The 24,679-nt window shown below is 37.6% G+C and overlaps 1 protein-coding gene across 2 annotated transcripts in view; it reads right to left on the bottom strand.

The window, feature by feature from the left end:
• Positions 1-24,679, bottom strand: part of CWF19L2 (CWF19 like cell cycle control factor 2) — a 155,464-nt gene that overhangs the window by 30,713 nt on the left and 100,072 nt on the right. For both annotated transcript variants that reach the window (XM_069554927.1, XM_069554926.1), the window contains 3 exons: positions 17,883-18,095; positions 11,640-11,756; positions 4,568-4,723 (listed from right to left, as the gene is read on the bottom strand). In XM_069554927.1, the coding sequence (XP_069411028.1) occupies positions 4,568-4,723; positions 11,640-11,756; positions 17,883-18,095 (486 nt within the window). The remainder of the gene's footprint in view (positions 1-4,567; positions 4,724-11,639; positions 11,757-17,882; positions 18,096-24,679) is intronic.

Genomic DNA, 24,679 nt, shown 5'->3' with positions numbered 1-24,679 from the left:
TTAATAAATTAACCCTTTAATTTCTGTTACTTAAAATTGGAATTTCTTGATTTCATACAAGTCTGCTCTTCACCCAAATTGATTCTATATTGCTCATTCTATACTCCTGTACATAAAAATTCACAAATTTCCTACTCCATTCATAGCATGTGTGCATGCTTACTTAGCCTTTCAGCTGTGTCTGACTCTTTGTGACCCCATGGACTGTAGCTTGACAGGCTCCTCTGTCCATGAGATTACCCCAGCAAGAATACTGGAGTGGCTTCTATTTCCTCCTCCAGGGGATCTTCCCAAACCAGCGATCAAATCCATGTCTCCTGCATCTCCTGCATTGGGAGGCAGATTTGTTTTTGTTTTTTTAATTGGAGGCTAATTACTTTACAAGAATACAAGTAAATTAATGCAAAAAAGAAATGCAAAAAAAGCAAAATGGCTGTCTGAGGAAGCCTTACAAATAGCTGTGAAAAGAGGAGAAGCAGAAAGCAAAAGAGAAAAGGAAAGCTATACCCATTTGAATGCAGAGTTCCAAAGAATAGCAAGGAGAGATAAGAAAGCCTTCCTCAGTGATCCCTGCAAAGAAATAGAGGAAAGCAATAAAATGGGAAAGACTAGAGATCTCTTACAAGAAAATTAGAGATACCAAGGGAACATTTCATGCAAAGATGGGCTCAATAAAGGACAGAAATGGTATGGACCTAACAGAAGCAGAAGATATTAAGAAGAGGTGGCAAGAATATACAGAAGAACTGTATAAAAAAGATCTTCACGACCCAAATAATCACGATGGTGTGATCACTCACCTAGAGTCAGACATCCTGGAATGCGAAGTCAAATGGGCCTTAGGAAGCATCACTACAAACAAAGCTAGAGGAGGCAATGGAATTCCAGTTGAGCTATTTCAAATCCTGAAAGATGATGCTGTGAAAGTGCTACACTCAATATGCCAGCAATTTTGGAAAACTCAACAGTGGCCACAGGACTGGAAAAGAAGCCCAATCCCAAAGAAAGACAATGCCAAAGAATGCTCAAACTACCGCACAATTGTACTCATCTCACACGCTAGTAAAGTAATGCTCAAAATTCTCCAAACCAGGCTTCAGCAATACGTGAGCCATGAACTTCCAGATGTTTAAGCTGGTTTTAGAAAAGGCAGAGTAACCAAAGATCAGATTGCCAACTGATATAATCAAAAAAACAAGAGAGTTTCAGAAAAGCATCTATTTCTGCTTTATTGACTATGCCAAAGCCTTTGACTGTGTGGTTCACAATAAAGTGTGGAAAATTCTGAAGGAGATGGGAATACCAGACCTCCTGACCTGCCTCTTGAGAAATCTGTATGCAGGTCAGGAAGCAACAGTTAGAACTGGACATGGAACTGGTTCCAAATAGGAAAAGGAGTACATCAAGGCGATATATTGTCACCTGCTTATTTAACTTCTATGCAGAGTACATCATGAAAAATGCTGGGCTGGTAAAGCACAAGATGGAATCAAGATTGCTGGGAAAAATATCAATAACCTCAGATATGCAGATGACACCACCCTTACATCAGAAAGCAAAGAACTAAAGAGCCTCTTGATGAAAGTAATAGAGGAGAGTGAAAAATTTGGCTTAAAACTCAACATTTGGGAAACTAAGATCATGGCATCCGATCCCATCACTTCATGGAAAATAGATAGGGAAACAATGGACAGTGACAGATTTTATTTTCTGGGGCTCCAAAATCCCTGCAGATGGTTACTGCAGCTATGAAATTAAAAGATGTTTACTCCTTGGAAGGAAAGTTATGACCAATGTAGACAGCATATTAAAAAACAGAAACATTAGCTTGCCACCAAAGGTCTGTCTAGTCAAGGCTATGGTTTTTCCAGTAGACATGTATGGATGTGAGAGGTGGACTATAAAGAAAGCTGAGCACAGAAGAAGTAATGCTTTGGAACTGTAGTGTTGGAGAAGACTCTTGAGAGTCCCTTGGACTGCAAAGAGATCCAACCAGTCCATCCTAAAGGAAATCAGTTCTGAATACTCATTGGAAGGACTGATGCTGAAGCTGAAACTCCAATACTCTGGCCACCTGATGCGAAGAACTGACTCATCTGAAAGAACCCTGATGCTGTGAAAGATTGAAGGCGGGAGGACAAGGGGACTACAGAGGATAAGATGGTTGGATGGCATCACCGACTTGATTGACATGAGTTTGAATAAACTCCAGGAGTTGGTGATGGACAGGGAGGCCTGGCATGCTGCAGTCCATGGTGTTGCAAAGAGTCGGACACGATGGAATGACTGAACTGAACTGAACTGAATTACAATATTGTGGTGGTTTTTTGCCATACATTGACATGAATCAGCCATGGCTGGACATGTGTCCCCCGGTCTCAAACCCCCTCCCAAAACCCTCCCTGTTCCATCCCTCTGGGTTGTCCCAGTACACCATCTTTGAGTGCCCTATTTTATGCCTCAAACTTGGACTGGTCATCTATTTCACATTTGTTAATATACATGTTTCAATGCTATTCTTTCAAATCATCCCACCCTCATGGCAGGTAGATTCTTTACCACTGAGCACCCTGGGAAGCCCACTCCATTCAGAGACATCAACTCAAATAAATTCAATTTGCTTTATTGCTCTTCTTTGAAATACAAGAAGTTATTTATGTGCTTTCTGGTAACCAAATACTTGAACTATTTCTGGTTACAGAAAAAAGGAGCAAAATTGTATGGGGAAAAAAAGACATAGAAATGGAATTATACGACTTATCTAAGCTAATCAATATGACTAACATGTATTGCAAAAAATATGTAATAGAAAGAAGCACTAGGGTGATAAGTATAAAATATTCTCATTTTTATATAACATCACTATAATGAAGCAAATTTAAATGTGAAATTAATATTCAAATAAGCACAATATACTGCTACTCCCTATTTAAAAGACATGTGTTTCTTGTGTTGATACTATAATGTAGTACATTTGATAGAAAACTGAAGCCAGATCAAATAAATACATCTTTAATGATCATATAAGAGTTAGTACAGAAAAGTGATATATCATTCTTCTAAAAGATGACACTTCTATCACCCACCACTGAGCAACAGTACCTGCTTATGTTGTGCCCTATATACTTCAATACTTACGTTCATAATCTAGTACTCTACTGAGGAAGTGTAAGAGAAAAAGAAAAGATACTGAAGAAAAGCATAATAATCTCTTTCTCAATTTATTCTGTTTAATACAGGACTGATATGGAGTTGCAGATTATCTGGCTTGTCTGTATTTTAATAGTATGACATTTCAAAGCAAATAATCAGATTGGTTTTCAAAATTTCTACAGGAAAAGTAGATTTCACCACCTCATCAACCTTAATAGGTTTCATAATTCTTTTTTAAAAATAATCCTTTTTACTGGGATTTGTAGTCCATATTAATCAACTTTACAATCCTACACTGTCTAAACTTTGCAAGTTTCTATATCACCTCAACAAAACATTATCTTTTTAAAATGTAGATGTTACTATTCCATATATAGTTCTACATTTACAAATTTATATTAGTCCATAAATTATACTGCACTCAGGTCAGTATTAAAGAAAGGTTATTTAGCCTAACCTGCCTGAACATTATGGGCTTTCCTAGTGGCTCCATGGTAAAGAAACCAGCTGGCTAAGCAAGAGACCCAGATTTGATCCCTGGGTCAGGAAGACACCTGGAGAAGGAAATGACAACACACTCCTGGGAAATCCCATTGACAGAGAAGCCTGGCAGGCTATAGTCCATGGGGTCACAAAACAGTCAGACATGGCTTAGCGACTGAGCACACACGGATGCATGCTCGAACATTAAAATGAAACCTAATTGTTTAAGAACTCTAATCATTTATTGAAATCTTCAAAAATGCATGGTAAGGTTAGATTTTGGTTTCTTTTTACAAACAGCATGATGAAATATTAAATACTAAGACTTACAGCAATAACTTATCTCAGCAATTGTAATTTGTACTGTTTGCATATAACCATCTCTGACTCTGATGAACTTCAATGTTAAGTTTTCTAGAGTTATGACTATAATTTTAAACTTGAAAGTACTTCAAGGTAAAACTCTGATTTTTCATTTGAGAAATTAACATAGAAGTTATTAATTACTATTTGATAGTATATTCACACTTATAAATAAGCATGCTTTTAAAGGTCAAAATTTCAAATTTCTTTCTTCAAAAATTTAAACAGCCGAATCTTTTGTGCTTTAAATCATTTTTTAATGATATAAAATTTGATAAGTATGAGTGAAGTCGCTCAGTTGTGCCCAACTCTCTGCGACCCCATGGACAGTAGCCTGCACCAAGCTCCTCCGTCCATGGGATTTTCAAGGCAAGAGTCCTGGAGTGGGTTGTCATTTCCTTCTCCAGGGAATCTTCCAAACCCAGGGATCGAACCCAGGTCTCTCACACTGTAGACAGATGCTTTACCATCTGAGCCACCAGGGAAGAAAAATATCAGAATAAATATAACTATTCATAAAACCATAATACAGTAAAAAATAAATATGTATGTAAAGACTTATAAATACCTTAAAATAGATGGGAGCCATATCACCCACTTCCTTTGGGAGAGGAATACATTCATAAACCATATGGTACTGTTTCTTCATGTTCATATTTGTTTCTAAAAAGATACAGTCCAATCCTTTATCTTCAAACATTTTCACCAACGATTTTCTAAACATCTGAAGAAAGCAAAATGCTAGGTAAATAAAGCAATGATAGGAGATTCAAAATATGAAAACAATAAAAAGTGTAGCAAATTATTTTAAAATAAAAAAGAAATATTAAACAATGTTGGAATTCTATAATATCTTACAGTTACCTTACTTTCTAAATCTACCACATTTCACATAGCTAAGCAACATTTTTTTTTACCTGAAACTCACTCTGCTCAGTATTATGTATATATCACAAACAGTTTCAGTAAACTAAGAAAAGGAAGTGATAAAATCAAAACTACGTGGTAAATTACATACAACTAACAGTAAAATCACTTTTCCAGTGGTCATGTATGGATGTGAGAGTTGGACTGTGAAGAAAGCTGAGTGCTGAAGAATTGATGTTTTTGACTTGTGGTATTGGAGAAGGCTCTTGAGAGTTCCTTGGACTGCAAGGAGATCCAACCAGTCCATTCTAAAGGAGATCGGTCCTGCGTGTTCTCTGGAAGTAATGATGCTAAAGCTGAAACTCCAGTACTTTGGCCACCTCATGCGAAGAGCTGACTCATCAGAAAAGACTCTGATGCTGAGGGATTGGGGGCAGGAGGAAAAGGGGATGAAAGAGGATGAGATGGCTGGATGGCATCACTGACTCGATCCACGTGAGTTTGAGTGAACTCCAGGAGCTGGTGATGGACAGGGAGGCCTGGCGTGCTGCGATTCATGGGGTCTCAAAGAGACGGACACGACTGAGCAACTGAACTGAACTGAACAGTAAAATCATACAAAAACAACCAAAAACCAAAAGTAAGTACTCTGAGCAGGTAGGCATCCCTGAAAGTTCAGTGAGACAAGCAGAATTCACTTCCAGTTGTTTTTCTGACCTCAAAGTAACTTCATTCGCTGGTTCCCTTTGTATGTGTCCTACAAGGAGATCCAACCAGTCCATTCTGACGGAGATCAGCCCTGGGATTTCTTTGGAGGGAATGATGCTGAAGCTGAAACTCCAGTACTTTGGCCACCTCATGCGAAGAGTTGACTCATTGGAAAAAACTCTGATACTGGAAGGGATTGGGGGCAGGAGGAGAAGGGGATGACGGAGGATGAGATGGCTGGATGGCATCACTGACTCAATGGACATGAGTCTAAGTGAATGCTGGGAGTTGGTGATGGACAGGGAGGCCTGGCGAGCTGCGATTCATGGGGTCGAAAAGAGTTGGACACGACTGAGCGACTGAACTGAACTGAACCCTTCACTTGCAAATTTTCATTCAGCATAATTTCCTCAAGATTCAACCAGGTTATGTTAAGACCCTGCCTTATTACTGCCATGTGGAGACAGCAGTTCAGGTTTGCCATTCAAGCCTCTCTTGACATCCAAAACAGAGAAAGGATACAAATTACTGCTGGGTAGGGAGTGGGAATTCTAGATTCCCATGAGGTCTCCTCTGACTATTTAATACTGATCCTTCATCACTATTCTATTTTCCACTTCACTCTTTTTATATATAAACAAGAGCAAGTAGGGGGAAAAAATCAAATAATGGTAATTTAACATGAACTAAAATGTTACCTAAGAAGCAACAGATAGAGGAGTCACTATGCCTTCCTAACCACAGCTAAGTATAAGTTCAGCATAGTCTCTTTACTTCAGATAATTTGCTGCTGAAGTCTTAGCTAATACCTATGATCTCATGGTAGGTGACTGTCAGCTAAATCATTATAGATGATTATAGACAATTGGTTCACCTTTTTAAAATTGTCTGACTTTGTTATTATACTTTCTAAAATCACATTAATGGTGACAATGTACATACAATATAGTTAAATTATGATAAAAATAATAATAAAATATAGGTATAAATATCTATATGATAAAATCGATCATTTAAGTTTTATACTTCCCATGCCTCCAATCTGTTATCTGTATATAAAAATGCTTCCCCCTAAAGGCTGTGTTCACTAAATTGTATCATTTTTTTCTTCTCGAGCAAACAAGAAGTCTAAACTTCCCTGTATCTCTGGGACTTAAGTGGGGCTATGTTTAGTTCTGGGTAATGTATATGGAAATGATGTGTTGAAAGAGTTATCAAAAGTTATCAAAAAGGTGTCTTCTCACGTCTATTTTCTTCAAACCAAGGGTCTGAAAGAGAAGAATTGCACCACAGGAGAAGCTAATCATGGAAGAAATCTGAATGCCTGAATTATTTCTTGAAGGCAGTCTTCCACAATGGATGATGATATAAGAAATTAGCTGTCTCAACGTATTGTGAATTAGGTGCTGTTTGCAACAACAGTGAAGAAGACACCAGTGATATAACTCAAACTGTTTCAGACAAATCAGAAAATGACAACAGATAACTCTATTATCCCATTCAATTATATCCCAGATAGTTATCTTCACATGTCTAATAATACATATACAAAAAAAACAGCCAAATGGAAAGTATGTTTGGCTTTATAATATAATTTTAAAGATTGTCTTTATTTTGTTAACTTAGCATATTTGTGAATTTTTATTTATTATGCATATTTTCAATTAACTGTTATATATTGAATAATCACTTAGTTCTGCGGTGAGAATTTTATAACATTAGAAAGAGGAAAATAATTACTAGAATGGAACTATATACCTGAAGACCAATTTTTTTTAAAAATGAAAAAGTGGATTAAATACAACAGCAACAACAATAAAAATTTAGATACTCTAAAGATTACCTAATAAATTCTTTACTTCAGATTTTTTCATAAGTCTTTTCTGGTTTAACTGTTGGATGACTGTTCTAGTGTCTATCTGGACAACAGCAAATAAGATAGACTTAAGATATCATGGGTTACGAATGAAACCTTAAAATCACTAAACTAGTAGTGATGCAAAAATAGTTCAATATTATAAAATGTATAAACATCATACCATTAGCCTCAAGGAGGACACACACATACTTTTATGTACTTCTCATATATACATATATATAAAGACTTAAAAATATTAGTTTAATGGTATAATTTCAGGTTCAGTTCAGTTCAGTTGCACAGTCGAGTCTGACTCTCTGTGACCCCATGAACTGCAGCCTGCCAGGATTCCCTGTCCATCACCAGCTCCTGCAACTTGCTCAAACTCATGTCAATCGAGTCAGTGACGCCATCCAATCATCTCATTCTCCGTCATCCCCTTCTCCTCCTGCCTTCAATCTTTCCCAGCATCAGGGTCTTTTCCAATGAGTCAGTTCTTTGCATCAGGTGGCCAAAGTACTGGAGTTTCAGCTTTAGCATTAGTCCTTCCAATGAATATTCAGGACAGCTTTCCTTTAGAATGGACTGGTTAGATCTCCTTGCAGTCCAAGAGACTGTCAAGAGTCTTCTCCAACACCACAGTTTAAAAGCATCACTTCTTCTGTGCTCAGCTTTCTTTATGGTCCAACTCTCACATCCATACATAATTACCGGAAAAACCATACCTTTGACTATATGGACTTTAACTATTACTTTGTCGGCAAAGTAACATCTCTGCTTTTTAATATGCTGTCTAGGTTTGTCATGGCTTTTCTTCCAAGGAGTGTCTTTTAATTTCATGGCTGCAGTCACCATCTGCAGTGATTTGGGAGCCCAAGAAAATAAAGTTTGTCACTGTTCCCATTGTCTCCCCATCTATTTGCCATGAAATGATGGGACCAGATGCCATGATCTTAGTTTTTTGAATGTTGAGTTTTAAGGCAGCTTTTTCACTCTCCTCGTTCACTTTCATCAGGAGGCTCTTTAGTTCTCCTTCCCTTTATGCCATAAAGGTGTCATCTGAATATCTGAAGTTATTGATACTTCTCCCAGCAGTCTTGATTCCATCTCATGGTTCATCCAGACTAGCATTTCTCCTGATGTATTATGCATATAAATTAAATAAGCAGGATGACAATAGATGGCCTTGACATACTCCTTTCCCAAAATTGAGCCAGTCCTTTTTTCCATGTCAGGTTCCAACTGTTGCTTCTTGACCTGCATATAGGTTTCACAGGAGGCAGTAAGGTGGGCTGGTATTCCCATCTCCTTAAGAATTTTCCAAAGTTTGTTGTAATCCACACAGACAAAAGCTTTAGCATAGTCTATGAAGTAAAAGTAGATGTTTTTCTGAAATTCTCTTGCTTTTCCTATAATCCAATGGATGTTGGCAATTTGATCTCTGGTTCCTCTGCCTTTTCTAAATCCAGCTTCAACATCTGGGAGTTCTCAATTCATGTACTGTGAAGCCTGGCTTGGAGAATTTTGAGCATTACTTTGTTAGTATGTGAAATGAATGCAACTGTGCAGTAGTTTGAACATTCTTTTGCATTGCCCTTCTTTGGGGCTTGAATGAAAACACCTTTTACAGTCCTGTGGCCATGCTGACTTTTCCATATTTGCTGGCATACTGAATTTAGCACTTTAATACATCATCTTTTAGGATCTGAAATAGCTCAGCTGGAATTCCATTACCTCCACTAGCTTCTTTCGCAGTGATGCTTCCTAAGGCTCACTTGACTTCACTCCAAGACACCTGGCTCTAGCTGAGTGATCATACTATTGTGGTTATCTGGATCATGAAAATCTTTCTTGTACAGTTCTTCTGTGTATTCTTGCAACTTCTTAATATCTTCTGCTTCTGTTAGTTCCAAACCATTTCTGTCCTTTATTGTGCCCATTTGTGCATGAAATGTTCCCTTGGTTATCTTAAAGTTTCTTGAAGAGATCTCTAGTCTTTCCCATTCTGTTGTGTTCCTGTTTCTTTGCATTGTCACTTAGGAAGGTGAACAATATCCCCCCTTGCTAGTCTTTGGAACTCTGCATTCAGATGGGTCTATCTTTCCTTTTTGCCTTTGCTTTTTGCTTCTCTTCTTTTCTCAGCTCTTTGTAAGGCCTCCTCAGACGATCATTTTCCTTTTTGCATTTCTTTTTCTTGGGAATGGTCTTGATCACCATCTCTTGTCCAATGTTACCTCTGTCCATAATTTTTAAGACACTCTGTCTATCAGATCTAATTCCTTGAATCTATTTATCACTTCCACTGAATAAAGGTAAGGGATTTGATTTAGGTCATATCTGAATGGCCTAATGGTTTTCCCTGCTTTCTTCAAGCCTGAATTTTGCAGTAAGTTCATGGTCTGAGTCACGGTCAGCTCCCGATCTTGTTTTTGATGACTATGTAGAGATTCTCCATCTTTGACTGCAAAGAATATAATCGGTCTGATTTTGCTATTGACCATCTGGTGATCTCCATGTGTAGAAAGGTCTCTTGTGTTGATGGACGAGGGTGTGTGCTATGACTAGTGTGTTCTCCTGGCAAAACTCTGTTAGCCTTTGCTCTGCTTCCTTTTCTACTCTAAGGCCAAACTTGTCTGTTACTCCAGGTTATCTCTTGACCTCTTATTTTTGCATTCCAGTCCCCTATGATGAAAAGGACATCTCTTTGTGGTGTTAATTCCAGGAGGTCTTGTAGGTCTTTATAGAACCATTCAACTTCAGCTTTTTTACAATTACTGGTCTGGCCATAGACTTGGGTTACTGTGATATTGAATGGTATGCCTTGGTAATGAACAGAGATCATTCTGTCATTTTTGAGACTGCACCCAAGTACTGCATTTTGGACTCTCTTGTTCATTGTGAGGGCTACTCCATTTCTTCTAAGGGATTCTTACCCACAGGAGTAGATATAATGGTCATCTGAATTAAATTCACCCATTACAGTCAATTTTAGCTCACTGATTGCTAAACTGTCAATGTTCACTCTTGCCATCTCCTGTGTGACCACTTCCAGTTTACCTTGATTCATGAACCTAACATTCCAGTTTCCTATGCAATACTGTTCTTTACAGCATCAGAGTTTACTTTCACTGCAAGACATATCCACAACTGGGTGCTGTTTCCATTTTGGCTCAGCCTCTTCATTCCTTTTGGAGCTATTTCTCCACTCTTCTCCAGTAGCATATTGGGCTATTGGACCTGGAAAGTTCATCTTTTAGTGTCATATCTTTCCGCCTTCTCATACTGTTCATGGGGATCTCAAGGCAAGAATGCTGAAGTGGTTTGCCATTCTCTTCTCCAGTGGAACACATTTTATCAGAACTCTCTACCATGACCCGTTTTCTAAAGAGACCCACGACTAGTCTCTTACAAAGTCTTAAAATTTTCATGATTTCTAATTAGGGGTTCTTATAACCCCTATTCACTTGTCAACCATTGGAAAAACAAGTGCCTTTTTTCTCTCTTCCTGTTTTGGTGAGTATAAGATCTTGAAATTACTTAGCAGCAATTTCACCCATGTTGTGCCTTTCAATTTCTTGAAGATTTACCAATCCCCCTCCACCACCACACACACAAAATCCTTGAATCCAAATGTCACTCAGGCTATAAGGGAAAAGTATGGAAATTTAGCCTGGTAACAAAATCATGACAACATCATAGTAGCAGAAAATGTTAATGCCATTATAGGCAAATATGACAATCACTAAGTATAAATCACTATCTTCCAAAAACTACTTTCTATTATCTGAAAACATCCTTCTTTTTGGCTGTAATTTATTAGCTTACCTTGGCAAAAATGATTATTTCATGTTCCACAAAAGCAAATATTAGAAATCTTACACTGATTTTTATTTTAAATAAATATAATTAGCTGGTCAAAGTTCATTTAGTAGCCAAAAGCTATCAGTTGTATACCTGAAACTAGTACATTATATGACAATCATACCTCATTAAAAATATTTGTTTAAAACTTTCAATAAAGTAAAAAGGTAGTGAGTGGTGAAAACATCATGACCCACAGGTATACACAACTATGGAAATGTATATGTGTTTAAATTTAGAATGTAAAATCATTGAATGAAGGTATAAAACTTGTTAGAATTTGTCACAATAGTGTGTAAAAATTGCTCTGGATCATAACAAAGATTGTGAGCATTATCATGCTGACCTGAATTTCCTCCCAGATGTCTTCATCCAATAACGTAGCTGCCCTATGATGCTGCAAAGGGACTATCAAGCAGTGCCCTTCAGTAAGAGATCGTACATTGGGTAAACATAAATAAACCTATGGGGAAAAAAGATGCAAAGGTGAAATGCTATTGCTATTCATTCTCAGTTCTGAAAGATGAGCCCCTCATAGGTCAATATGGCTAACATTTAATAAAATATACCTGGTCATAATATACTATACTTTAATATTTTGAAAATATTCACTATTTAAAATTTTTAAAGCCATGAAGATACCTTTTAATAAACCAGAAATTTATTGCAGAAGTCTCAATTTTGACTAAGATACCTCAAAGATGAAACTTACCAAAGGGGAGAATGACTGACATTCTATCCTTCATCTGAGAAAGCTACATGTCTTCAGAGCTCATGAAACAACACAAATTTTGCAAGGAAAAAAAAAAAAGCCATACAAGACCTGGTAATGAAATGGAAGTTAAACTGATGCCTATTCCTCATTAGCTAAGAAAAGAGACATAACTTCTACATGGCTTTACAGCACTGGTTAAGTTCTATGCATTACCTAGAAGCTGGCACTATTTCTCCATTTTACACAAACTGTATTTTTTTAAAAAAGGTCAAAAAGGTCAATTACTATACATATAGAAAGCAAAAGGTATTCATAAGGACCATAAATATGCTTCAAAGTGGCTTGATCTTATTTTCTATAACTTTTTGGTTAGGTTTTAGCTAAAAAAATTTATATAAGAGAATTAACTGAATAATATTTGTCTATTAACTGATTAATTGCTTTACAAAATAACGCAAATTTTAAATTCTTTGGTATTTGAGTGAAAAACTAGGAGTGTATACGAATACGGGTGTATATATATATTTAAATTTACAGTTAAATCACAACAATATTCACAATTAAAAGCAATATCAGGAATAAGCATTGGAGAGGTGACCAAGATGGTGGAGCAGGAAGACCCTGAATTCACCTCCTACAGCCGTTAACAAAACTACAACTAATTACAAAGCAACTATCTATAAGAACAACCTGAATACTAGCAGAAACGATATTCTGCAACTAAATACATAAAGAAGAAAACACAACAAGACAAGTAAAACCTGAAGGTACACTGTCGTTAGGACATACATCCCCAGGTCACAACCCACAAACAAGTGCATTTCTCTAATAATGAGTGATGTTGAGCACCTTTTCATGTGTTAGCTATCTATATGTCTTCTTTGGAGAAATGTCTGTTTAGGTCTTTTTCCCACTTTTTGATTGGGTTGTTTGTTTTTCTGATATTGAGTTGATGAGCTGCTTGTGTATTTGGAAATTAATCCTTTGTCAATTGTTTCATTTGCTATTATTTTTCCCCATTCTGAGGGTTGTCTTTTCACCATGTTTGTAGTTTCCTTTGCTTTGTGTGAAAGCTTTTAAGTTTAATGAGGTCCCACTTGTTTATTTTTATTTCCATTACTCTACTAGGTGGGTCACAGGGGATCTTGCTTTATGTCATTGAGTATTCTGCCTGTGTTTTCCTCTAAAGGCTTTATAGTTTCTGATCTTATACGTAGGTCTTTAATTAATTTTGATTTTATCTTTGTCTATGGTATTGGTAAGAATTCTAATTTCATTCTTTTATATGTAGCTGTGTGGCTGTTCAGTTTTCCCAGCACCACTTATCCAAGAGGCTATCTTTGCCCCACTGTATATTCTTGCTGCTTTGTCAAAAAGTAGTAGGTACCCATAGGTGTGTGGTTTTATCTCTAAGCTCTCTATCTTATTTCACTGGTCTATATTTCTGTATTTGTGCCATACCATACTGTCTTGATGACTAGCCTTGTAGTGTAGTCTGAAGTCAGGAAAGTTGATTCCTCCAGTTCCTATTCTTCTCTCTCAAGGCTGGTTTTGCTATTTTAGTGTTTCCATATCAATTGTGAATTTTTTTGTTCTAGTTCTGTGAAAAACGTCACTGGTAATTTGATAGGGATCACACTGAATCTGTAGATCGCACTTGGTAGTATGATCATTTTCACAATATTGATTCTTACAACCCAGCAACATGGAATAATCTATCTGTTTATGCTGTCTTTTATTAAAAATCAAAGCACTTTTTTAAGTAAAGGATAGTGTTAGGACAAGAAGGGGATAGATCATTTTTATTTTTAAGAAAGGAAAAGGTAGGGACAATTTATGATCAGAAACTAAAATAACTGACTCTAATGAGTACTAATAAAGCTTCCTTAAGAAATTTGTATTTAAGACATTAACTTTAAATATTAGAAATTCAAGCAGAGTGAGTATGACTGAACTGCTTTAGAATACTGTTAACTATTACTACCTAACATAAAGTAATTCCTTTGAAATTACTTATTGCTTACTTATCTTATTGCTTACTCAGATTAATAAAATAATCTATTGTCTACAACAGATAGGATAAGCAGTCAGATATTGTAGGAAACAGATGAAATTACATCAAATCAATATTTCAAACATCTCTATATTAAAATATTCACAGATGAAAGTCTGAAACTAATTGAGACAGTATTTTGTTAGAGCTAAGATAGCACAATAAAGCACAGATCAAGAAAGGATCTATTCAAATAGTGTTAATAACATGATTCAAATAGCGTTAAAATGAAATCAAAATTATATGACTGGCCCAAGAGGAAGAAACAAACCAGCTGATGCTCAGTAAGTTAGAGACAAAAAGAAGATTTAAAACCTTAATTGGAAAATTAATTTTACAATTAAAATTTAATACCTTCTAATTGAAAAATGTGTATTACCTCACAGTAGAAGAGGAAAAGGAATTTGTGTAAAAATATATGAGTTGAAAATAGAAAACGTCTCTTTGCTGGCCAACAGTTTGTGTCACTAATTGAGAAATGCCTACTATGGGACACAGTCTATGAAGCAGGAGGCAAACAGAAGTTTTGTATACTTCACACCTCTGTGCCTGTGTGGACCTAGCATGTCTTCAATGCATTTGGGAAAATGAAGTCACTGAAAAATACCCAAACTTTTTATAAAGAATTATTGAAAACTTTTTTTTTTTTTTTTGTTTAATTTTTAGTTTTTTATTTTTTAAATTTTAAAATCTTTAATTCTTACATGCATTCCCAAACATGAACCCCCCTCCCACTTTGATTTATTCTTTTCCACTGTTTCCCATCTATTTGCCATGAAGTGATGGGACCAGATGCCATAATCTTAGTTTTCTGAATGTTGAGCTTTAAGCCAACTTTTTCACTCTCCTTTTACTTTCATCAAGAGGCTCTTTAGTTCTTCACTTTCTGCCATAAGGGTGGTGTCAACTGCATATCTGACAATCTCCCAGCAATCTTGATTCCAGTCTCTGCTTCATCCAGCCCAGCGTTTCTCATGATATACTCTGCTAAGTTAAATAAGTAGGGTGACAATATACAGCCTGGACGTACTCCTTTCCGTATCTGGAACCAGTCTGTTCCATGTCTAGTTCTACCTGTTGCTTCCTGACCTGCATACCGATTTCTCAAGAGGCAGGTCAGGTGGTCTGGTATTCCCATCTCTTTAAGAACTGCCCACAGTGAGTGGTGATCCACACAGTCAAAGGCTTTGGCTCAACATTCAGAAAACTAAGATCACGGCATCTGATCCCATCACTTCATGGCAAATAGACGGGGAAACAGTGGAAATGGTGACAGACTGTATTTTTGGGGGCTCCAAAATCACTGCAGATGGTGACTGCAGCCATGAAATTAAAAGATGCTTACTCCTTACAAGAAAAGTTATGACCAACTTAGACAACATATTAAAAAGTAGAGAGATACTACTTTGCCAACAAAGGTCCATCTGGTCAAGGCTATGGTTTTTCCAGTACTCATGTATGGATGTGACAGCTGGACTATAAAGAAAGCTGAGTGCCGAAGAATTGATGCTTTTGAACTGTGGTGCTGGAGAATACTCCTGAGAGTCCTTTGGACTGCAAGGAGATCCAACCAGTCCATCCTAAAGGCAATCAGTCCTGAATATTCACTGGAAAGACTGATGTTGAAGCTGAAACTCAAAAACTTTGGCCACCTGATGCGAAGAACTGACTCATTTGAAAAGACCCTGATGCTGGGAAAGACTGAAGGAGAGAGAAGGGGACAGTAGAGGATGAGATGGTTGGATGGCATCACTGACTCAATGGACATGAGTCTGAGTAAACTCTAGGAGTTGGTGATAGACAGGGAGGTCTGACGTGTTGCAGTCCATGGGGTCGCAAAGAGTCGGACACAATTGAGCTACTGAACTAAAGTGAATTTATCCTTACATTTCGTAAAGGTAGGGGCCAGACTGAGGGGAATGAAATATTTATATAAAATGTCCTAATTATGAAAATATAAATGTTTATTTAATGGTCTAGAAAAGAACATGGGAAAATTAACACAAGTAACTGGTAAGATTGGTTAAGGGTTTTTGACTGATTAAATTTTGAATGGACTTTTTTACTTTTACTTTTTGATAAAGTCTTAGGAGAAGGGAATGGCAACCCACTCCAGTATTCTTGCCTAGAGAATTCCATGGACAGGGAAGCCTGGCAGACTACAGTCCATGGGGTCACAAAGATTCAAACACGACTAAGCAACTAACACACACACACACACTTTTGATAAAGTCTAGAGGAAAACAAAGAAATGGAAAAGAAGGGTAACGAAAAATTAAAAGTTAAAGAAACCAAAATTCAAACTGATAAACTGATGGTCTTAATGACCTAAAGGTATTAAAGACTAGAACTGGAATGAAAAAGTCAATACCAGTTCTTTGGCTACAAAGGTACTGTGTATGTGTGGGTAACAAATAATATGTATATGTATACTCTCCACAATATTGGTTTCTGAAACTAGCATTCATTCATTCAACTTCCTTTCCTACCACTTTTTCTCACTCACTCCACTCTAGCTACTCTGGGTTTGTTTTTTTTTTTTTTCTGTTCCATAAATGCCTTCCTCATGTCTTCACTCATTGACTGACACCTTTTTCTGAAACATTACTCATTCAGATCTTCATGTTACTTGCTTCTTCTCATCTTTCATAGCTTTACTTTCATACCTTTAAAATATCTCCTCAGAGAAGCCTTTTAGATCAGCTTCTCAAAAAATAACCTCCCATCATTTCCCACATATCCTCTCTATATCTGTTTCATAACAACAGTTCCTTAAATCAGGGCAATCATTACTCTGTTCTGTTTCACTAGAAAACTAGCTACACAAGTATATCCGATTCTCTACTTTTCCCCAGTGACTAATTAGGTTCTGGCATACATCTGGTACATGATAACTATTTACTTAACATAAGGATTAAATTGCCAAATGCTGAAATAAATGACTATTATTACCGGCTATTAAATAAGTGATATTTAGTATTTATTGAGAAGGGGACGACAGGGACGAGACGGTTGGATGACATCACCGACTAAATGGACATGAGCCTGAGCAAGCTCCAGGAGACAGTGAAGGACAGGGAAGCCTGGTGTGCTGCAGTCAATGGGGTCACAAACAGTCAGACACAACTGGTGACTGAACAACAAGAATATCAAAAGAAGTGACTGTAAACATACATGTTTGGTATATAATGAGATATATGCAAGTATACAATGATAAGTAAAAGTTACCTATACTCATGGAACTAACAGACTACTGAGAGAGACACTCAACAAGTAAAACAAAATACAAATATGAAGGGCTGACTGGGACTTGACCATCTGTGGATTTTCATATACAAGGACTGTAAAACCAATCCCCAGTGGGTTACCAAGCAGAAACTGTACAATAAACTTCTTCAAATTATGAGATAGTCTATAAAGAAATAAAAAGATTTCATGAGAATGTAAGGGAAGAAGCAGAAGCTACTTTAAAGTAAGTAGCTCCGAAGTGATTTTAATACTGAGACTTAAGTGCCAATCATGAAAGTAAGATCACACAGATGGGAAATGGCAGAGCAAGGGTCTGAATCCACGTGGTCTGGATCCAAAGTCTAGGGCCTGAAGCACAACTCAATGCTGCCTATCTGTAGAATGGAATTACATGAAATATAAGTTTCATATCATTTGAATATTTATACTCAATCTAAAGAAAATTCTAAGAATCATGGGAACTTAGAAAAGAAAATATATAAAACACAGAGTAAGAGACGGATTACTGAGAACCTTAGAAGCATATGGAGAAAGACGCATTTCCTTAGGACAATAATCACTGTGTTTCTTACCTTAACACCTATTGCAACAATAAGGTGCTTGGGAAACTGAGAGCTGTCAAAACAATACAGACATTTTTCCATTTGTGCAATAAGACTCCGGTGCTCAGCAATAGCTTTTTTCCTCTGATTCTCTTCCTCTTCACCAAAACGTTCTCTCTCAGCTGCTTTGGAGACAAACATGTCATCCAGAGTATAATAATCTCCGTCTGTTTTTCCCATAAACTAAAAAATGAAAATAAAGGTAGTGAAGAAAAGGCAGTGGTTTATTCAGTTTATTGTACAGTGTCATGAAAAAAGTAAAATCAAAGTGTTAGTCACTCAGTTGTGTCTGATAATACTATGGCATACTGAAGTTGCATCTATAAGTTCTGTGATAAAACTATTACATGAAATTTTAAAAAAGAAAAAACTGATTAAAATTTAAGCTTGAATCACAGGGGTCAATTTATTATCATCATCATCACAAATAAAATGTATTGAGTATTTGCTATGTGCAATTCTATGCAATTTTGGTGTACTGAGTATTTACTATGTGCAATTCTATGCAATTTGACTGTTTTATACTTGTATGGGCTTCCCTGATGGTTCAGACAATAAAGAATCTGCCAGCAATGCAGGAGACCTGAGTTCGATTCCTGAGCCTGGAAGATTCCCTGGAGAAGAGAATGACAACCCACTCCAGTAATTTTGCCTAGAGAATTCCATGGACAGAGGAGCCTGGCAGTCGCAAAGAGCTGGACACGACAGAGACTGACACTTTATTTTCACACTCCTATGAGGAGGGAATCATTATCATTTTGATTTATAAATGTCAAAACTAAACCACAGAGAGATTAAGAACAACTTTCACTAGAAAATTACCATACATTCTATTAAATTTACCACCAATTTGCTAATAAGTATATGGAGAACAATTTCCTATCTTCTCTTTAAAAAATAATTTTTAAATTTATTTTTATAGAGGTAACAATTATTTATAAAATTATGCGTAATCAAATTCTTTTAATGAGTCTTTCTAACACTCTCTTATTGAGAATATCCCATAGTTCAACATGGTGTGCATTCTGTTTTGCTGCTATATAATAAACCCAACTTAATTCTGTGTGTCCCTAGTGGTCTTTGGCTAGACACCACTAACATACTGTTCATTTAGGGGTGTGTCATAATGGTGTTTTGATAATGCTAAAAAGCTTGTTAAAAGCTTATTTATCTTATTAAAGTGTGGTTGGTTAGCAACATCGTGTTGATTTCAGGTGTGCAGCAGAGTGATTCAGTTATATACATGTGTGCACACATATGTGTATGTGTATATGTGTGTTCTTTCTGGGTTCTTTTCCATTATAGGTTACTACAGAATGGTGAGTGTAGTTTCCTGTGTTAATCAGTAGGTCTTCGCTTGCTGTTTTGTACACAAGAGTGTGTATCTGTTAATCCCAAACTCCTAATTACTTAAATTAGTAATTAAAATTTATTTTTATTAACAAAAATAAATCCAAGAAACTCAACCATGAAAAAAAATTTTTTTTTTTAGTTTTTTATTTTTTTAATTTTAAAATCTTTAATTCTTACATGCGTTCCCAAACATGAACCCCCTCCAAATAAGCATGCACTCTACATAGAATATGAAACAGTTTTCAATTGTATCTCAAGGCACTTTCTCTAAACCTTCTTCACAATAAACTGTAGCAAGGGGGATATTTTTAAAACAAAAATTTTATTTACTTATTCATGTCCTAGCTTAAAATCCTCAAAACACTACACTGGAAACAGGATCAAGTTCAGACCATTCTTTGGCCTACTAAATCACAGATATTGAAAGGTATAATGGGTAAATACTTGGGTTCATATAATCAGAACTGTGCAAAAAAGACCTTCTCGGCCCAGATAATCACGATGGTGTTATCACTCACACTCACCTAGAGCCAGACATCCTGGAATGTGAAGTCAAGTGGGCCTTAGCAAGCATCACTATGAACAAAGCTAGTGGGCGTGATGGAGTTCCAGTGGAGCTATTTCAAACCCTAAAAGATGATGCTGTGAAAGTACTGCACTCAATATGTCAGCAAATTTGGAGAACTCAGCAGTGGCCACAGGACTAGAAAAGGTCAGTTTTCATTCCAATCCCAAAGAAAGGCAATGCCAAAGAATGCTCAAACTACTGCACAATTGCACTCATCTCATACACTAGTAAAGTAATGCTCAAAATTCTTCAAGTGAGGCTTCAGCAATACGTGAAGTGTGAACTTCCAGATGTTTAAGCTGGTTTTAGAAAAGGCAGAGGAACCAGAGATCAGATTGCCAACATTCGCCAGATCATCGAAAAAGCAAGAGAGTTCCAGAGAAACATCTATTTCTGCTTTATTGACTATGCCAAAGCCTTTGACTGTGTGGATCACAATAAACTGTGGACAATTCTCAGAGAGATGGGAATACCAGACCACCTGACCTGCCTCTTGAGAAATCTGTATGCAGGTCAGGAAGCAACAGTTAGAACTGGACATGGAACAACAGACTGGTTCCAAATAGGAAGAGGAGTACGTCAAGGCTGTATATTGTCACCCTGCTTATTTAGCTTCTACGCAGAGTACATCATGAGAAACGCTGGGCTGGAGGAAGCACAAGCTGGAATGAAGACTGCTGGGGAAAATATCAATAACCTCAGATATGCAGATGACACCACCCTTATGGCAGAAAGCAAAAAAGAACTAAAGAGCCTCTTGGTGAAATAAAAGAGGAGCGTGAAAAAGTTGGCTTAAAGCTCAATTTTCAGAAAACTAAGATCTTGGCATCCGGTCGCATCACTTCATGGCAAATAGATGGGGAAGCAGTGGAAATAGTGACAGACTTTATTTTGGGGGACTCCAAAATCACTGAAGATGGTGACTGCAGTCATGAAATTAATTGACGCTTTCTCCTTGGAAGGAGTTATGACCAATCTAGACAGCCTATTAAAAGCAGAGACATTACTTTGCCAACAAAGGTCTGTCTAGTCAAGTGAAGTCGCTCCGTCATGTCTGACTTTTTGTGACCCCATGAACTGTAACCTACTAGAACCCTCCATCCATGGGATTTTCCAGGCAAGAGTACTGGAGTGGGTTGCCATTTCCTTCTCCAGTCAAGGCTATGGTTTTTCCAGTAGTCATGTACTGATATGAGAGTTGGACTATAAAGAAAGCTGAGCACTGAAGATTTGACGCTTTTGAACTGTGGTGCTGGAGAAGACTTGGACTGCAAGGAGATCCAACCAGTCCATCCTAAAGGAGATCAGTCCTGGGTGTTCATTAGAAGGACAGATGTTGAAGCTGAAACTCCAATATTGTGGCCACTGATGCAAAGAGTTAACTCATTTGAAAAGACCCTGATGCTGGGAAAGATTGAGGGCAGGAGGAGAAGGGGACAACAAAGGATGAGATGGTTGGATGGCATCACCAACTTGATAGACTTGGGTTTGGGTGGTCTCTGGGAGTTGGTCATGGACAGGGAGGCCTGGCATGCTGTGGTTCATGGGGTTGCAAAGAGTCGGACACGACTGAGTGACTGAACTGAACTGTAATCAGAATAACTGTGGTAAATTCTATAATAATAATATCAGGCAGTTATTTAATCTTTCTGCAGTGTCTCTCACTCCAGTACTCTTCCCTGGAAAATCCCATGGATGGAGGAGCCTGGTAGGCTGCGGTCTGTGAGGTCGCCAAGATTTGGACATGACTGAGTGACTTCACTTTCACTTTTCACTTTAATGCATTGGAGAAGGAAATGGCAACCCACTCCAGTGTTCTTGTCTGAAGAATCCCAGGGACGGCAGAGCCTGGTGGGCTGCCGTCTATGGGGTCGCAGAGAGTCGGACACGACTGAAGTGACTTAGCAGCAGCAGCAGCAGCATGTCTCTATGGTCTATTTCCCTATTTTACAATGGTTATAACAATATTATTCATCTAATGAGGTTATGTTTCTTAATCCTTTCGCACATGCCTGGCACACAATAAGGACTTATAAATATGGGTCACCTTAGTCACATGTTATCATGTTGTTGTTCAGCTGCTCAGTCGTATCAGACTCTTTGCAACGCCATGGACTGCAACACACTTGACTTCCTTGTCCTTCTGAAACTCCCAGAGTTTGTTCAAACTCTTGTTCATTGAGTCAATGGTTCCATCCAACCATCTCATCCCTGTTGCCCCCTTCTCACTAAATCTTTGCCAGCATCAGTCTTTTCCACTGAGTCAGCTTGTCCCATCAGTTGGCCAAAGTAATGGAGCTTCAGCTTCAGCATCAGTCCTTCCAATGAATATTCAGGGTTGATTACCTTTAGGATTGACTGGTTTGATCTCCTTACTGTTCAAGGAATTCTCAAGAGTCTTCTCCAACACCTCAGTTGGAAGGCATCAGTTCTTCAGTCCTCAGCCTTCTTTATGGTCCAACTCTCACATAATTAATGGAAAAAAACCATAGTTTTGACTATATGGACCTTTGTTGGCAGTGATGTCTCTGCTTTTTAATACACTGTATAGGTTTGTCATAGTTTTTCTTCTAAGGAGGAAGCATCTTTTAATTTCAAGGCTGCAGTCACCATCCAGAGTGAGTTTGGAGCCCAAGATATAAAGTCTGTCACTATTTCCATTTTCTCCCCATCTATTTTCCGTGAAATGATGGGACTGAATGCCATGATCTTCATTTTCAAAAAGGTTGAGTTTTAAGCCAACTTTTTCACTCTCCTCTTTCAATTTATCAAGATGATTTTTAACTCAACATTCAAAAAACAAAGATCATAGCATCTGGCCCCATCACTTCATGGCCAATAGATGGGGAAACAATGCAAACAGTGGCAGACTATTTTCATAGGCTCCCAAATCACTGCAGATGGGGACTGCAGCGATGAAATTCAAAGATACTTGCTCCTTGGAAGAAAAGCTATGACCAACTTAGACAGCATATTAAAAAGCAGAGATATTACTTTGCCAACAAAGGTCTTCATAGTCAAAGCTATGGTTTTTTCCAGTAATCATGTATGGATGTGAGAGTTGGACCATAAAGAAAGCTGAGCACTGAAGAACTGATTCTTTTAGACTGTGGTGTTGGAAAAGACTTTTGAGGGTCCCTTGGACTACAAGGAGATCAAACTAGCCAATCCTAAAGGAAATCAGTCCTGAATATTCATTGGAAGGACTGATGTTGAAGCTGAAACTCTAATACCTTGGCCACCTGATATGAAGGGGTAGACTCACTGGAAAAGACCCTGATGCCGGGAAAGATTGAAGGCAGGAGGAGAAGGGGATGACAAATGATGAGAAGGTTGGATGGCATCACCGACTCGAAGGACATGAGTTTGAGTAAGCTCTGGATGTTGGTGATGGATGGGGAGGCCTGGTGCGCTGCAGTCCACGAAGTAACAAAGAGTCAGATGCGACTGAGCGACTGAACTGAAGAGGCTCTTTAGTTCCTCTTCACTTTCTGCCATTAGGGTGGTGTCATCTGAATATCTGAGGTTACTGATATTTCTCTCGGCAATCTTGATTCCAGCCTGAGCTTCATCTAGCCAGGCGTTTTGCATGATGTACTCTGCATAAAAGTTAAATAAGCAGGGTGACAATATACAGCCTTGATAGGTACTCTTCCCAATTGGATCCAGTCTGTTGTTCTGTGTCTGGTTCTGTTGCTTCTTGACCTGCACACAGTTTTCTCAAGAGGCAGGTAAGGTGGTCTGATATTCCCACTTCTTTAAGAATTTTCCACAGTTTGTTATGATCCACAGAATCAGTCACATGTGGTCCTATCTCTACTCAAACTCTATATTTTGCCCCCCTATTTTAGTCCCCCAAAGTACTGTTCTCTTCAGGCTTTGCACATATTGCTCCCTGACTAATTTTGTCCTCAGTTTCGCCCTTCCTACTTCTACTCACTTTCTTAATCTGAAGCTGGTTTATAGGGCCAGCCAAAAAGTTCCTTCTGTTTTTAAAGAAACAAAGGATATATTCTCATTTTCACCAAGAACTTTATTGAAAAAATGTATTCACCAGTTTTTTCACTATCTTCTGCCACTTTCCTGGCAACTTCACAATTCCATCTTCCCAAAACTTTTTAATTCATGAACAATGAACTGTTCCAGGTATCATTTACAGTCTTTCAGAGAATTAAAATTTTTTCCATTAAGAGAATTTTGTAAAGACCAAAAGAAATGGAAATCTGAATGTGCAATGTCTGGTGAATATGGTGGATGAATCAGAACTTCCCAGCCAAGCTGTAACAATTTTTGCCCAGTCATCAAAACATGTGGTCTTGTACTAACCTGATGGAACATTATGTGTTTTCTGTTGAATTATCTAACTGGGAGCAGTACTTGTTGGAATTAACACCCCTTCTACATCATCACTCTCAGGGGATACCTGAGTCCTTTTATTCAACTAAGAGGCAGTAAAAGGAAAACTAGTTCATTTGCTACTCCCACAGTTACAAATCTAACTGTATCTGTGCCTTTCCTACTGATGGACAGTAACCAGCTCCTTTCTAAGATTATCTCTTCACCAACTGTTCTTACATTCACTTTTAAACACATCATAATCAAGCTTTTCTCTTTAGCAGACTAAGGAAACCACACTTATCAAAGTCACAAAGGGAGTTTGCTGGTGGGCCAATGGTTAAGATGCAGGACTTTCTCTGCCATGGCCCAGGTTCAATCCCTGCTTGGGGAACTAAGATCTCACAAGCTGTATGACATGGTGGGGAAAAAAAAAAAAAAGTCACCAGAAACATTCCCAGTGCCAAATGAATACTCATTTTTCTATCTATGAAAATCCAACTGTCTCTCA

The sequence above is a fragment of the Ovis canadensis genome, chromosome 15, assembly GCF_042477335.2.
Source record: "Ovis canadensis isolate MfBH-ARS-UI-01 breed Bighorn chromosome 15, ARS-UI_OviCan_v2, whole genome shotgun sequence".
In the NCBI taxonomy this organism is placed as follows: Eukaryota; Metazoa; Chordata; class Mammalia; order Artiodactyla; family Bovidae; genus Ovis; species Ovis canadensis.
This window is presented reverse-complemented; position numbering and strand designations above follow the sequence as displayed.